The sequence below is a fragment of the Ranitomeya variabilis genome, chromosome 4 (assembly GCF_051348905.1).
Source record: "Ranitomeya variabilis isolate aRanVar5 chromosome 4, aRanVar5.hap1, whole genome shotgun sequence".
Taxonomy (NCBI): Eukaryota; Metazoa; Chordata; class Amphibia; order Anura; family Dendrobatidae; genus Ranitomeya; species Ranitomeya variabilis.
Window position 1 is genome coordinate 57,633,389 of NC_135235.1, and position 17,146 is coordinate 57,650,534.

Consider the following 17,146-nt stretch of genomic DNA (forward strand, 5'->3'; position numbering starts at 1 on the left):
ACAATGTTATTCAATGGGATAAAAAAAAAAGCTGTGCGCAAAAATCAGTGCGGAATTGCTGCGGATTTCAAAGAAGTGCATGTCACTTCTTTTGTGCGGATCTGCAACGTTTCTGCACCCCTCCATGTTAAAATTCCGCAGTGGCAAAAACCACGGCAAATCCGCATAAAAACCACGGCAAATCCGCATAAAAACCACGGCAAATCCGCATAAAAACCGCATCAAATCCGCATAAAAACCACGGCAAATCCGCGGCTGCGGATTCTGCCAGGAGATGCGGATTTTGTGCAGAAAATTCTGCACCTCTTTTCCTACGTGTGCACATAGCCTTAAAGCGAAATCTAGGTGGACTAAAAAATAACAGTAATAATCAAAATAAATTAATAAATATTAAAAAAATAAAATCCACTCTCACACCCCCCACCTGGTCCAATCCATGAAAATATTAAATTAACTCACACGGTAAAGAGAAAAAAAATCAAAACACCTGAACTTCTGATTGTTGTTGCACCTTCCTCAAAAAATTGAAATAAAAAGTAATCAAACGTCCTACATGCCCAATAACAGATGCTAATCCCTCTGTTCACTGTAAATTGTTTTTTTTTTTTTTTTTCCAGGACGGAGACTTGCTTGGTCTAATATTTTACAGTAGGTTGTGGAGGTAAAAGGGCAACGACAGGATGTAACCGAATCTGTCCCTCCGCGGCATCTCTGTAATAACTACTTGCTGGCAGCTTCTCCCGGGATTGTGAGCACATTGTGCTGTTCATCCTATCTGGGCCGGCCTCCCTCCCGCCTCCTCTCCGGCCACCCTCCCGCCTCCTCCATGTAATCACTCCTCTGCCTCAGCCCCGACTCCTTCCTCACACGCCACGCCCACACGTTTTCTGGTGACCACACCCCTATCCGGCCCCGCCCCCTCTCACGCCGCCAGCCTAATCGTGGAATCCCTGTCAATCCGCACCGAGAGCCCTCCTGTAACGCCGTCTCCGATTGGCCGCCCGCTGGCCATGTAGCCAATCAGGCCGCGGCTACCATGGTGGAAGGAATAAATACAAGATGGCTCCTCATATAAAGCCAGGCATCTGGCTTCTCCGCTGCCACGATAAAATAACGTCTTTAATTCGGTTTAACCGGCAAAGCCGCTTCCGCTGCGGCCCCGAGGAGTGATTAGCGTCCCTTAGTGACGGGGACTGAGGATATTAGAGCCGGCTGGGTGTGGCAGTTGGAGAGGCGGGCGGCCATGCACTAGACGCAGCTGCCGTCACGGAGGCTGAGGCGAGGCTCAGCCGAGAATTTAGGCCCCGGCTGTGTCCCGGCCCCGGACGGCCTCGCGTGCCTGCAGCGCTGCGGAGCGGGGGTTTCCGCGTCTCTCCAGTGCCGTCATGGCCGTGTCCAGGTTGGTATCTCCCGGCCGCCGCAGAGGGGGCAGGCCGGATGGGGTCACACAAAGCCTGCGCCCCCCATGTGGTCTGTGGGGGTCTCCTGGCCGGGGTGACCCCTTATCTGGCGATTTCCCCTCCATCACAGCCCTGACCTCGTCCTCTCGGCTCCATTTCTACAGATTAGTGTTATGCTCTGGGACAAGCTGGGTGACCCCGATTATTGGGGGCTTCCCTCTCCCACCTTGTAGTAAATGTTTGTCATTAAGGAGCATTAGTCAAGGACTTACTGGAGAGTTGACATTGGCTCCTTTTTAATGATTATTTTTCAGCCTCAACACATGAGAAGTGCGCTAGGACCCTCCCAGATCCAGAGAATGGGGGTCCCATGTAACCCCCGCCTCGCCCCTTTGCATCGGTGGAGCATGCTGCTGCTGCTTGTCTCTGCCCTCAGCTGCTTACATCGCTCTGAGCTGCTCTGCTGATCCCATACCCATGGCCCGGGGTGCCACCTCCACCACTGCTTGAGTCATATGGTGCATTTAAAGGGAATCCATCAGGTTTTTACCTCAATTGAGAGCAGCATGATGTAGGGGCAGATAACTTGATTCCAGTGATGTGACTTACTGGGCTGCTTGTTTTGATAAAACATGTTATCAGCAGGAGATTAAGATGACTAGTAATCCTGATGTCATGTAATCTTAGATATTTATGAGCTCTTTATAAGCCTGCCCCACCACTGATTGGTAGCTTTCTGTATATAGGCAGAAAGTGGCCAATCAGTGGTGTGGGTAGGGTTGTACACAGCTCACTTGAGGGCAGATAAGTGGTTTTATCAAAATTGCCGTAAGCAACACAGTAAGTGACATAACTGGAATTGGGTTATCTGCCCCTACATCATGCTGCTCTCAAATAGGGAAGCAAAACCCAGATTTCCTTTAAAAGCACCATGTGACTCGATCAGGGTTTTGCTCCCCCAATTGAGAACAACATGATATAGAGGCAGAGACTCTGATTCCAGTGATGTCAGTTACTGGTGGTGCTTGCTACAGTTTGGATAAAACCACTTTTTTTTTCTGCTGAGGCCTGTATAACCCCACACCATTGATTGACAGCTTTCTGCCTATGTAGAGTCAACAGAAAGCTGCCAATCAATTGTAGGTTCGGGGTTATACAGAGCTCATGAAAATTAAGGATTAGTCCTCTACTGATCTCCTACTGATAAGATATGATTTTGTCAAAATTACAGCAAGCAACCCAGTAAGTGACACAATGCAGGAATCGGGGTGTCTGTCCACATTATGCTGCCCTCAGATTAGATGGCAAAAACCTGGTGACAATTTACCTTTAAACGTGACTATTTTGACTGTCGCTGCAGCTTCAGGAGTTATTCTCATGTTCAATACTTGTTAAAGTTGCAAAGTTCTTGTAGAAACAAGCAATTCTTCAACTAGTTAAGAATCCTCCTATCTCAAGAACAGAGGCATTTTTAACTGTATTGTTTAGTTGTGTCCAGCTTGTTGCCTAGGTTACCAGCCACCACTGTGGTAGCTGATTATGTGCAGTTTTTACAAGGACTTTTCCATACAAGGTGTGAGCTATTCTGAAGTTGGGTGGAATTGCTGTTACTTCCCAAACGGGCTGCTCCAATGCTGTAGATTCAGAGCTGCCCCCTGTGCGTGCAGCAATGGAGAGCGTGAAGTTCAGGACAGCAATTCTGCTGGACCAAACTGTCAACCATTCAGCAGCGCTTTGCCCTGCAACGTGGAGACTATAGCAATTCGCTTACTGGATGGCACAGGCCGATAACCACTGGGGACAGAGCTAGTGACAATACGACTGTGCTGTATCCATACAGTTAGTAGGAAGCACATTCCGTGAATTATGGTGATGGCATTTTTTTTTTGTTTGTTTGAACGATCTGACCACCCAATGAGTGATTGTTCAATTACCATATAAACGTTCTGATCACCGAGCGAACAGTTTTGATCCCTTTAGGGCATATTCACACATGCATATTTTTCACACGTAGTTCATATACAGTATTACATAATAAATCTGTGCAATCAACAGTTTACTACAGATACTGACACCTGGTTCGTGTCTAGTTACACATCAGACTTTCACTCCTGGCATTTTGGAGATTGTCGAATTCTTTCATTCAACAAAGTCAAATGGACATGTTATATTTAAGGGAGCGGATAAGCATCTGCAAGACACCTCTGGAAAATGACAGGGTGATGCAGGTATAAACCAATCTGTCATTAACAGAAGGCTAGGCTATCGTGTCTTATCGCCAGGCCTACATATCTCACTGCTTCCTTTCAGGAAGTTGAGCTTTGAGGAGCTATTCGTTAGTGTCCAACCAGTAAAGCTGCTTTAGCTTAGCTGTGTGTCATAAAGGGAGGTGTGGACCGGCTGAACATCTGAGTATTAAAGGGAACCTGGCACTAGGTTTCTACCACCTAATCAGAGAGCAGCATAATGTACAGACAGACATTGGTTCCAGCAATGTCACTTGCTGGGGTGCTTGCTGCAATTTTGGTAAAATCCCTGTTTTATCTGCAGCGGATCTGCCAGTTCTAGTTATTATGAACTTTGTATAATCCCACCCACACCACTGATAGGCTGCTTCCTATGTACACAGCGCATAGGCAGAAGCAGCCAATCGGTGGTGTGGTCAGGGTTATACAGAGCTCAGCATTCGGAGCACTGCTAGATCTACTGCAGATAGCTATTTTATTAAAACTGCAGCACATGTAGTTGGAATTGGGGTCTCTGCCCCAATACCATGTTGCTCCTCCCAGTTTGCGTGGCAATAACCTGGTGAAAGATTACCCTTTTAAGGTGTCCTGACTGTTCCCTCCTCCTTGACAGATGTCAGTCAAAATAAATCAGGAATATTGAATTCCAGCATGTGTGATCCCTATTACTAACTGCAGCTAAGGTGTTTGGTGGTGGCCTGTTCCCGGGTTGGAGCATGCGAAGTTTGGTTGGGAGAGATGTGTGGTTAGAATCTGCCATAGTGCTGGTGGCTGAATCACTGGTGGCTAAATCACTGGTGACCAACACTTACAAGCTACTAGATCTCTTCTTTCTCCATGCCTTTGATGCGTTGGAAACCAAGGACACTTTTAGTTGGAGACATGGCAACATTGTTGCTATTGGGTGGGAATCTCTTAGGCTGCTTTCACACTAGCGTCGTTTTGGGGGAAAAAAAAGCATCCTGCAAAATTGCTTGCAGGATGCGGTTTTTCTCCATAGACTTGCATTAACGACGCATTGCGACGGATTGCCACACGTTGCATCCGTCGTGCGACGGATGCGTCGTGTTGCGTCAGACCGTCGGCACAAAAAAAGTTACATGTAACGTTTTTTGGTGCGTCGTGTCCGCCCCCGCCTCCCCGGACATTACAGTGGGGCAGCGGATGCGTTGAAAAACTGCATCCGCTGCCCCCGTTGTTTTTTGGCACAGTATGCGTCGTCACGTCGCATTGCGACGTACGACGCTAGTGTGAAAGTAGCCTTAGGCTGCTTTCACACGTCAGTTTTTTGCCGTTAGTCATAATCCGTAATATGAATATTTGCCCAATTCAGAAGAATAATGATATATTAATCATAGGCTTGCATCATGCTTTCAGCTCTTGGGCGTTTAATAAAATTAGGACTGGCATTTTATACTGTCTTAAAGGGGTTGTCCACTACTTGGACAACCCCTTCTTCTAAGTTGCTATATTCCCCCATATCAAGTGAAAACTGCCTGTACTCTCCTGGTGCTGTTCCAGAGAGTGAAGCAGCCGCTGATTGGCTGCAGGGCTCGCTGGAACGGCACCATTGGTGAGTTTTGCTTTTTTTTTTTCTCCCTCCTATGCTGGAGAATTTGGTAATTGGGAAGGTTTTGTCTGAGTAGTGGGTAATGTAGGAAATGCAGGATTGAGATGTGTCAAATTCAGTTAGGGGTGTGTGCTGCCTCAAAATGACCTTGGCGCATCTTACATATGCCATGCGCTTCCGTTAGAACTGACTCCAGCCAGGGGCTTTGGTGGAACTGGCTGGAACGTGTGCTGTATTTAAAATAAAAAAAAAAAAAATAACTTTTTAGGTCAGAATTCTGGTGAAAACACATTGATGTGGTCTTTGAATGTAATGGACATTGACCTCCCGATGTATGCTAGTTGCCCTACCCAGCTCTGCACGTTTGATGTCCTATGCCTTTACCTACCCTTTAAGACAATTGTTCTCTTGGCGTAAGTGCTTTGATGTGTGCACTAATATTGGCATTTTCAAAGGGGAATCAACCCATCAGGATAGCAATTTTCATGTTCTGGGGATATCTTTTATGGTAAACCCCTTATTACTATGCTTTGGGTATTTCTCTCGCCTCTTCTGATACTTTCTGTTGGAAATTTATTATTATTATTATTTATTATTATTATTATTATTATTTTTTTTTTTTTATCTAGGCACTTAGGAGCTGCCAATAATGCCATGCGTCTAATTATAATGGGCTAAACACTTACGAGAATGCATGTTCCTGCCAATTCTCTTGCTGCGGTCTGCAGTTTTCTGTAGAAGTGACTCTTCTGTTCCTGTCTGACTGTTTTTGATACATTATGTATCAGTCACTGTTCAGCGTGTACATAAAGTGCAGCACAGCTTCATCTCAACTAACAGCCCAGATCCTTAGCTCAGGAACAGCACAGACTTGTATAGGACACTTCATAATGTTCCCAAATCCTTTATGAAAACATTTACAGCACATCCTGCATTGTACTACGGTACTCAATTATATATTTTAGGAGACAGAATCGGTGCATTTTATACTGATTCCACAACCCTGGTTTTATGCAAAGTCATTTTCTGCAGAAATTTGAAGGGATGTAGTAGGAAGAATATGAAAATGCAAAGGGAGACAAATAGTGTGTGATGTCTGCAGTTCTGGGAACATGGTGCCTTTCCTTTTCTGACACAGGGCTGGAGGGCAAGCTTGGTATATCTGTTACTTCTCTGTACAACAAGCCTGATTGTTAGCTGAAACAGCACACCCTGTTCATGGGACTGGGAACTGTCCCTGTTGGTTCTCTTTAACCATGCAAGTTCTGGTTTTGAAGTAATGTCTATACAACGTACATGGCAAAATGACCAAGTTGCTTTCCATAAGCTGGGTTCATTGGGTCTGTCTACTCATCAGTTTGTAACTTTTGTCCCAACCTTAAGGCTGTGTGTACGCGTTGCGTTTTTTTCGCGTTTTTTCGCTATAAAAAAAGCATAAACGCATACATATGCATTCTGCAATTTTTGTGCACATGATGTGTTTTTTCCGCGAATGCAATCGTGTCTCATGCCCATCTGCTGGCAAAGCCGAAAAGCATTACTGCGCATGCGCCGGCGCACTATGTCCCGGAACAGAGAAATACTTCTGGAACATAGTGCGCCGGCACATGCGCTGTAATGCTTTTTGGCTTTGCCCGCAGATGGGCAAAGCATACTGCGCGTGCGTGAGACACGATTGCATTGCGCACGTGCGAACTATGGAGGACACTGCTCCAATTCCAGAAAATATTGCGGACAGCGGGGAAGGATGGGGTGGAGGAAAAAAGAAACACCGCCCATCTGACCGAAAACAGGGCATTTACATAGCCCGCCAAATTCAGGTGACAGAGTCAATTTAAAGGGAACCTGTCACCCCCAAAATCGAAGGTGAGCTAAGCCCACCAGCATCAGGGGCTTATCTACAGCATTCAGTAATGCTGTAGATAAGCCCCCGATGTATCCTGAAAGATGAGAGGTTAGATTATACTCACCCAGGGGCGGTCCCGCTGCAGTCCAGTCCGATGGGTGTCGCGGTCCAGTCTGGGGCCTCCCATCTTCTTACGATGACGTCCTGCGGCTCCAGCGCAGGCATACTTTGTCTGCCCTGTTGAGGGCAGAGCAAAGTACTGCAGTGCGCAGGCGCTGGGAAAGGTCAGAGAGGCCCGGCACCTGCGCACTGCAATACTTTGCTCTGCCCTCAAAAGGGCAGACAAAGTATGCCTGCGCTGGAGCCGCAGTATGACTACAAGAAGAGGATGTCATCATAAGAAGATGCGATGCCCATTGGACCTGGACTGCCCCCGGGTGAGTATAATCTAATCTTTTTCTCATCTTTCAGGATACATCGGGGGCTTATCTACAGCATTACAGAATGCTGTAGATAAGCCCCTGATGCCTGTGACCTTGGCTCACCTTCGATTTTGGGGGTGACGGGTTCCCTTTAAGGATAAGTTTGTAAGTGTGTTCCCAGGATCAGATCTGCACACTGAGGGTCTGACATGGCGCCTCCCAGTTGGTTGTCTTGTACTGCAGCTTCCTTTGCTTTCAGGTGCTGATCCAGTAGTATAAGGCTTTATGTATTTGGTCTAAAGATTATATACTTAGCTTGGAACAAAGGCAGGAAGGGTGGAGTGATGAGCTCAAAGGCTTTATCGCCGGGTAATAGCTTTCTAGTGGAGCTAAGTGTTTGTGCTGATGTTATTCGGTAGCTTGATGATGAGCCATTACCTGTGATCTGCTATGGTTCATACTTGGCTTGTGTGTGAGAAATATTACTCTGTGATATTTCCGTTTTTTAAATTGGTTTTAATTTCCCAACTGCGGTATATAGATAATGTTCTTCTGTAATGTTCCTATACAAATCTCTGGGGGGGGGGGGTCACTGATCCTAAGTGAAGGGGCCACATTGGTAAAGCTGCTGCTCCTCGTTTCCTGCATGGGCGGCTCCTTGCTTGGTGATGTGATCAGAGCACCACTGAGAAGGGAAAACTCAGAAGGGGTCACGGCGCCAAATCTGCGCTCTGGTCCAGTCATTCCCAGACGTTTGACCCCCCCCCCCTCTCATCCTCCCAGAAATATGGACCGCACATTATGGAAATACGGCATCACTTTAAGAGAACATGTTTCAAGCTTTATAAAATCTTTTTTTCTTTTTTGCCTCATTGGGGGACACAGGTTACCATGTGGGTTTTTTTTTTTTTTTTTCTTCTTTCTTAATACACCTATACCCAGGCACACATGTTTTTTATTCAGTGGAAATAAAATGTTGGATTTTCACTAACTTTCCAAGCTTTGTTTAAAAGTACATATTTAATCAAGTTTGTTTTTTTTTTGTTTCTACTTCCCACTTTCTCATTGCTTTTTATGGTGAGAACTGCAGAAATACTGAGAGAATTTGCATCCTGCAGTTTTTCATTTGTCACAAAGAAAGTGTGCATGAGATTTATGAAATATTACAGCTTTTGTTGCTACTATAAAAAAAATAATCTTTTTGGTTTTCCTAAAAAGGCAGCAAAAACACAACGTGTGAACAGTCTTGGTCGCCATCCCTGGCTCCAGTGCTTTGACTTCCATCACGGCTTCTGTATCAGTGCCTGCAGAGTAGCTGTGATGTCGCCGACTTAGTACCCAATAATTGCACTCAGTGGCTCTGTGTAGGCTGAAGGCCGGCAGACTCGCTGAGCTCACTTTTAATTTATTATTTTTTTATTTGCCCCATCTTAGTGGGATACAGCAGGGGCAGAGTACCTGATTCTAGCACTGGAGAGATGTGTGTGTACGTACATACATACATACATACATACATACATACATACATACATACATACATACATACATACATACATACATACATACATACATACATACATACACCTTTTTATAGTCCTTTATATCAATGAACCATGGCTGTACCTGCCACAATCACCATTTGGTTACTGCAGATCCACTCCTATTCTAATATGTTGTACGGTCTTAAGATGGAGCAGTAAAAACCTGCTGACAGTTTCCCTTTTTAGGTGGGTTATTTCAAACATCAGGCATGCAGCACTCTTCTTCCTCGCGGCTTGGTGCGTGATGGGGCGGTGGTGCGCTCCTGATTGACAGCTTGGTTGGGCGACATGGCTGTCACCGGCCTGAACTGTGCGCTCCGATGCTACTAACAGGCACAAGAGCACTGAAGCTGACCGCATCCCAGGGTCCAGAGCAACACATGCAAGTGTGTGCCTCTTCCCCAGGAAACTGGCCACCTTCTGAGGTGGCAGGTAACCATGGCAGTGGGCTGTTAACGTTATTAACCCCTTCCCGACCCATGACGCCTATGCGGCGTCATGGAATGATCGCATCCCTGCAGATCGGGTGAAAGGGTTAATTCCTATTTTACCCGATCTGCAGGGAGAGGGGGAGTTGTACTTCAGCCTAGGGGGGGTGGCTTTGCCCCCACGTGGCTACGATCGCTCTGATTGGCTGTTGAAAGTGCAACAGCCAATCAGAGCAATTTGCAATATTTCACCTATGAAAATGGTGAAATATTGCAATCCAGCCATGGCCGATGCTGCAATAGCATCTGCCATGGCTGGAAATCATGTACTGGCCCCCCCCACCGCCCCCGATCTCCTCCCCAGTCGTCCGTTCTGTCAGGTACCCCCCTCCGTCCCCCTGTTCGCTCCCCCGTGCTCCTGTCCGCTCCCCCCGTCCTCCGATCCCCCCCCCCTGTGCTCCGATCCACCCCCCCACCACCCCCTCATACTTACCGATCCTCCCGGTGTCCGGCCGTCTCCTCGCTGGGCGCCGCCATCTTGGAAAATGGCGGGCGCATGCTCAGTACGCCCGCCGAATCTGCAGGCTGGCAGATTCGTTACAGGTACATTTTGATCGCTGTGGTAGGTTCTACCACAGCGATCAAAATAAAAAAATAATAAATAAACCCCCCCCTTTATCACCCCCATAGGTAGGGACAATAATAAAATAAAGAAAATATTTTTTTTTCTTTTACCACTAGGGGTAGGGTTAGGGTTAGGGGTAGGGTTAGGGTTACGGGTAGGGTTAGGGGTAGGGTTATGGCATGTGCACACAGAGCGGATCGGCCGCGGATCCGCAGCGGATCGGCTGCGGATCCGCAGCGGATCGGCCGCGGATCGGCCGCGGATCTGCCGCGGATCCGCAGCGGATCGGCCGCGGATCTGCAGCGGATCGGCCGCGGATCCGCAGCGGATCGGCCGCGGATCTGCAGCGGATCTGCCGCGGATCGGCCGCGGATCCGCAGCGGATCGGCCGCGGATCCGCAGCGGACCTGCAGCGGATTGGCCGCGGATTGGCCGCAGGATCCGCAGCGGATCGGCCGCGGATCTGCAGCGGATTGGCCGCGGATCTGCAGCGGATTGGCCGCGGATCTGCAGCGGATTGGCCGCGGATCTGCAGCGGATTGGCCGCGGATCTGCAGCGGATTGGCCGCGGATCTGCAGCGGATTGGCCGCGGATCGGCCGCGGATCGGCCGCGGATCGGCCGCGGATTGGCCGCGGATCTGCAGCGGATTGGCCGCGGATCCGCAGCGGATCGGCAGCGGATTGGCCGCGGATCGGCAGCGGATTGGCCGCGGATCGGCAGCGGATTGGCTGCGGATCCGCAGCGGATTGGCAGCGGATTGGCCGCGGATCCGCAGCGGATTGGCCGCTGCGAATTCGAAGCAGTTTTCCATCAGGTTTACAGTACCATGTACACCTAAGGAAAACCAAATCTGCTGTGCCCATGGTGCGGAAAATTCTGTGCAGAAACGCTGCATTGTATTTTCCGCAGCATGTCAATTCTTTGTGCGGATTCCGCAGCGGTATACACCTGTTCCTCAATAGGAATCCGCAGGTGAAATCCGCACAAAAAAACACTGGAAATCTGCTGTAAATCCGCAGGCAAAACGCAGTGCCTTTTACCTGCAGATTTTTCAAAAATCGTGCGGAAAAATCTCACACGAATCCGCAACGTGGGCACATACCCTTAGGGTTAGGGTTGGAATTAGGGCTAGGGTTGGAAATAGGGTTAAGAATAGGCTTGTGGTTAGGGTTACGGATAGGGTTAGGGGTGTGTTGGGGTTACAGTTGTGGTTAGGGTTGGGATTAGGGTTACGGTTGGGATTAGGGTTAGGATTAGGGTTGGAATTAGGGTTACGGTTGTGTTGCGGTTAGGGTTGTGGTTAGGGGTGTGTTGGGGTTAGGGTTGTGATTAGGGTTATGGCTACAGTTGGGATTAGGATTAGGGGTGTGTTGGGGTAAGTGTTGAAGTTAGAATTGAGGGGTTTCCACTGTTTTAGGCACATCAGGGGTCTCCAAACGCAACATGGCGCCACCATTGATTCCAGCCAATCTTGCGTTCAAAAAGTCAAATGGTGCTCCCGCCCTTCCAAGCCCCGACGTGCGCCCAAACAGTGGTTTACCCCCACATTTCGGGTACCAGCGTACTCAGGACAAACTGGGCAACAACTGTTGGGGTCCAATTTCTCCTGTTACCCTTGCAAAAATAAAAAATTACTTGCTAAAACATAATTTTTGAGGAAAGAACAATTATTTTTTATTTTCACGGCTCTGCGTTATAAACTGTGAAGCACTTGGGGGTTGAAAGTGCTCACCACACATCTAGATAAGTTCCTTCGGGGGTCTAGTTTCCAAAATGGGGTCACTTGTGGGGTGTTTCTACTGTTTAGGCACATCAGGGGCTCTGCAAATGCAATGTGACGCCCGCAGACCATTCCATCAAAGTCTGCATTTCAAATGTCACTACTTCCCTTCCGAGCCCTGACGTGTGCCCAAACAGTGGTTTACCCCCACATATGGGGTATCAGCGTACTCACAACAAACTGGGCAACAAATATTGGGGTCCAAATTCTCCTGTTACCCTTGTGAAAATAAAAAATTGCTTGCTAAAACATCTTTTTTGAGGAAAGAAAAATGATTTTTTATTTTCACGGCTCTGCGTTGTAAACTTCTGTGAAGCACTTGGGGGTTGAACGTGCTCACCACACATCTAGATAAGTTCCTTCGGGGGTCTAGTTTCCAAAATGGGGTCACTTGTGGGGGGTTTCTACTGTTTAGGCATATCAGGGGCTCTGCAAACGTAACATGATGCCCGCAGACCATTCCATCAAAGTCTGCATTCCAAAACGTCACTACTTCCCTTCCGAGCCCCGGCATGTACCCAAACAGTGGTTTACCCCCACATATGGGGTATCAGCGTACTCAGGAGAAACTGGACAACAACTTTTGGGGTCCAATTTCTCCTGTTACTCTTGCAAAAATAAAAAATTCTGGGCTAAAAAAATATTTTTGAGGAAAGGAAACACATTTATTATTTTCACGGCTCTGCGTTATAAACTTCTGTGAAGCACTTGGGGGTTCAAAGTGCTCACCACACATCTAGATAAGTTCCCTTGGGGGTCTAGTTTCCAAAATGGAGTCACTTGTGGGGAGTTCCTACTGTTTAGGCACATCAGGGACTCTGCAAACGCAACCTGATGCCCGCAGAGCATTCCATCAAAGTCTGCATTTCAAAACGTCACTACTTCCCTTCCGAACCCCGACGTGTGCCAAAACAGTGGTTTACCCCCACATATGGGGTATCAGCGTACTCAGGAGAAACTGGAAAACAACTTTTGGGGTCCAATTTCTCCTATTACCCTTGGGAAAATAAAAAATTGTGGGCTAAAAAATCATTTTTGAGAAAAGAAAAATTATTTTTTATTTTCATGGCTCTGCGTTATAAACTTCTGTGAAGCACTTGGGGGTTCAAAGTGCTCACCACACATCTAGATTAGTTCCTTGGGAGGTCTAGTTTCCAAAATGGGGCCACTTGTGCGGGAGCTCCAATGTTTAGGCACACAGGGGCTCTCCAAACGCGACATGGTGTCCGCTAATGATTGGAGCTAATTTTCCATTCAAAAAGCCAAATGGCGTGCCTTCCCTTCCGAGCCCTGCCGTGCGCCCAAACAGTGGTTTACCCCCACATATGGGGTATCATCGTACTCAGGACAAACTGGACAACAACATTTGGGGTCCAATTTCTCCTATTACCCTTGGGAAAATAAAAAATTCTGGGCTAAAAATCATTTTTGAGGAAAGAAAAATTATTTTTTTATTTTCACGGCTCTGCGTTATAAACTTCTGTGAAGCACCTGGGGGTTATAAGTGTTTACTATGCATCTAGATAAGTTCCTTGGGGGGTCTAGTTTCCAAAATGGGGTCACTTGTAGGGGAGCTCCAATGTTTAGGCACACAGGGGCTCTCCAAACGCGACATGGTGTCCGCTAACGATTGGAGCTAATTTTCCATTCAAAAAGTCAAATGGCACGCCTCCCCTTCCGAGCCTTGCCGTGCACCCAAACAGTGGTTTACCCCCACATATGAGGTATCGGCATACTCAGGAGAAATTGCCCAACAAATTTTAGGATCCATTTTATCCTGTTGCCCATGTGAAAATGAAAGAATTGAGGCTAAAAGAAATTTTGTGTGAAAAAAAAGTACTTTTTCATTTTTGCGGATCAATTTGTGAAGCACCTGGGGGTTTAAAGTGCTCACTATGCTTCTAGATGAGTTCCTTGGGGGGTCTACTTTCCAAAATGGGGTCACTTGTGGAGGAGCTCCAATGTTTAGGCACACAGGGGCTTTCCAAACGCGACATGGTGTCCGCTAACGATGGAGATAATTTTTCATTCAAAAAGTCAAATGGCGCTCCTTCCCTTCCGAGCCTTACCATGTGCCCAAACAGTGGTTTACCCCCACATGTGAGGTATTGTTGTACTCAGGAGAAATTGCCCAACAAAATTTAGTATCCATTTTATCCTGTTGCCCATGTGAAAATGAAAAAATTGAGGCTAAAATAATTTTTTCGTGAAAAAAAAGTACTTTTTCATTTTTACGGATCAATTTGTGAAGCACCTGGGGGTTTAAAGTGCTCACTATGCTTCTAGATAAGTTCCTTGGGGGGTCTAGTTTCCAAAATGGGGTCACTTGTGGGGGAGCTCCAATGTTTAGGCACACGGGGGCTCTCCAAACGCGACATGGTGTCCGCTAAAGATTGGAGCCAATTTTTCATTGAAAAAGTCAAATGGCGCTCCTTCCCTTCCGAGCCCTGCCGTGCGCCCAAACAGTGGTTTACCCCCACATATGAGGTATCAGCGTACTCAGGACAAATTGGACAACAGCGTCCGTGGTCCAGTTTCTCCTTTTACCCTTGGGAAAATAAAAATTTTTTTGCTAAAATATCATTTTTGTGACTAAAAAGTTAAATGTTCATTTTTTACTTCCATGTTGCTTCTGCTGCTGTGAAACACCTGAAGGGTTAATAAACTTCTTGAATGTGGTTTTGAGCACCTTGAGGGGTGCAGTTTTTAGAATGGTGTCACTTTTGGGTATTTTCAGCCATATAGAACCCTCAAACTGACTTCAAATGTGAGGTGATCCCTAAAAAAAATGGTTTTGTAAATTTTGTTGTAAAAATGAGAAATCACTGGTCAAATTTTAACCCTTATAACTTCCTAGCAAAAAAAAAATTTGTTTCCAAAATTGTGCTGATGTAAAGTAGACATGTGGGAAATGTTATTTATTAACTATTTTGTGTCACATAACTCTCTGGTTTAACAGAATAAAAATTCAAAATGTGAAAATTGCGAAATTTTCAAAATTTTTGCCAAATTTCCGTTTTTTTCACAAATAAACTCAGAAATTATCGACCTAAATTTACCACTAACATGAAGCCCAATATGTCACGAAAAAACAATCTCAGAATCGCTAGGATCCGTTGAAGCGTTCCTGAGTTATTACCTCATAAAGGGACACTGGTCAGAATTGCAAAAAACGGCAAGGTCATGAAGGGGTTAAATAAATTGTGACTGCCGAGGTAAATTGCAAAGTTGCTTGTTTTGACAAGTACTCTACAACTTTACCAATTAAGACGCGACTACTCCTTTATTAAATGCTGCTTATTTATTTTTATTTTTTTTACCCCTCTTGCATCTTGTAGCGTCATTTTTTTTTTTTTTTTTTTTCTTTATGGCTTGGAACCTCATGTGGCAGTGTGTACTGTGCTGCATGAAGCAATCGTTATGCTCATCATGAGCTCCCTTTTTATTGTTTCTTAAAGTACATTTTTCCATGGAATGAGTGCTGACGTCACCCATAACCGGACACCTGGCAGTCGGCTGCAGTCTGTTCTCTCATTCCTGATATCTACACATTACAACTCTTGTATTGTGTACATGCAACGGGAAAAAATCATCCTAATTGCCACAAAACCAAAACAGATGCAATAGATGGAAAAATGAAATTCCCATAATCCAGGAGGTTGGCCGAGTGACGACTACACCTGAGTTATACTCAGAGAGATCTTTTCAGTCTCTTCCCTGTAATTAAACCTTAGCTTATCTATTAGAGGAAATGAGGAAGCCCTTCAGTTAAAAAAACAAAACCCTTTTTCATGTAGTTGGGTCTATTTTGGCATTTAACAAGTATTATGGCTAAAACTGACTGTAGCTACGCGCACATGAGTCTAAAGGCCCCGTCTCACATAGCGAGATCGCTAGCGAGATCGCTGCTGAGTCACAAGTTTTGTGACGCAACAGCGACCTCAGTAGCGATCTCGCTATGTGTGACACGTACCAGCGATCAGGCCCCTGCTGTGAGATCGCTGGTCGTGTCGGAATGGCCTGGACCTTTTTTTGGTCGTTGAGGCCCCGCTGACATTGCTGAATCGGTGTGTGTGACACCGATCCAGCGATGTCTTCACTGGTAACCAGGGTAAACATCGGGTTACTAAGCGCAGGGCCGCGCTTAGTAACCCGATGTTTACCCTGGTTACCAGCGTAAATGTAAAAAAAAACAAACAGTACATACTCGCCTTCTGATGTCCGTCAGGTCCCTTGCCGTCTGCTTCCTGCTCTCACTGACTGCCGGCCGTACAGTGAGAAGTGAGAGCACAGCAGTGACGTCACCGCTGCGCTCTGCACTCACTGTACGGCGGCTCAGTCAGAGCAGGAAGCAGACGACAAGGGACCTGGACACCGAAAGGCGAGTATGTAGTGTTTGTTTTTTTTGGTAACCAGGGTAAACATCGGGTTACTAAGCGCGGCCCTGCGCTTAGTAACCCGATGTTTACCCTGGTTACCCGGGTGCTGCAGGGGGACTTCGGCATCGTTGAAGACAGTTTCAACGATGCCGAAGTCGTTCCCCTGATCGTTGGTCGCTGGGGAGAGCGGTCTGTGTGACAGCTCCCCAGCGACCACACAGCGACTTACCAACGATCACGGCCAGGTCATATCGCTGGTCGTGATCGTTGGTAAATCGCTTAGTGAGACGGGGCCTTAAGGAGGAATGGGGGTTATCACCAGGCCTGCTGTATGGACACCCCTGCCCCTTCTGAAGCAATCTGTCCTTGTCCATCTTGACAGTAGCTTTCACTACGGTTCAGTGACAATGACGCACCCTGCATTTCCCTTTTCAGATTAGACCGTCTTTTTATATTACTGGACACCGGGACGACCCCAGTAACGAGAAAAGCGGCTGCCCAGCAGCTCGGAGAAGTGGTCAAACTGCATCCACATGAGCTCAACAACCTATTGAATAAGGTGACACCCTTTCCCATAAATATATGTAATATTTTTCTTTTATTTCTTTGGGGTTTTTTATGGTTATCCAGTAATTTTCCGATCTAATATCCACTTTCCTTCATTTTTCAGGTCCTGATATATCTGCGTAGTCCAAACTGGGATACACGTATAGCTGCTGGTCAAGCCGTCGAAGCCATCGTCAAAAATGTGCCAGACTGGAGCCCAACCGCTAGAATAAAAAAAGGTAAACTTGGTTTGATAACGCCATCCAGAAGCCATTAATTTCTACTCAATCAGCCGACCATCTGATGTGATATCTCAGATGTCAGGAGAAAGAAGGATAAGGCATGTTGAATATCAATATGC

At 46.6% G+C, this 17,146-nt stretch overlaps 1 protein-coding gene across 2 annotated transcripts in view; it reads left to right on the forward strand.

The window, feature by feature from the left end:
* The first annotated feature begins 1,078 nt into the window (after positions 1-1,078).
* The window catches only part of BTAF1 (B-TFIID TATA-box binding protein associated factor 1), a 92,125-nt gene continuing 76,057 nt past the window's right edge, over positions 1,079-17,146 (forward strand). Inside the window, exons 1-3 of one of the 2 annotated variants that reach the window (XM_077258561.1) lie at positions 1,079-1,399; positions 16,675-16,798; positions 16,910-17,024. In XM_077258561.1, coding sequence (XP_077114676.1) covers positions 1,386-1,399; positions 16,675-16,798; positions 16,910-17,024 — 253 coding nt within the window. In that variant the 5' untranslated portion in view covers positions 1,079-1,385. The remainder of the gene's footprint in view (positions 1,400-16,674; positions 16,799-16,909; positions 17,025-17,146) is intronic. The other variant, XM_077258562.1, reaches the window with a different exon arrangement.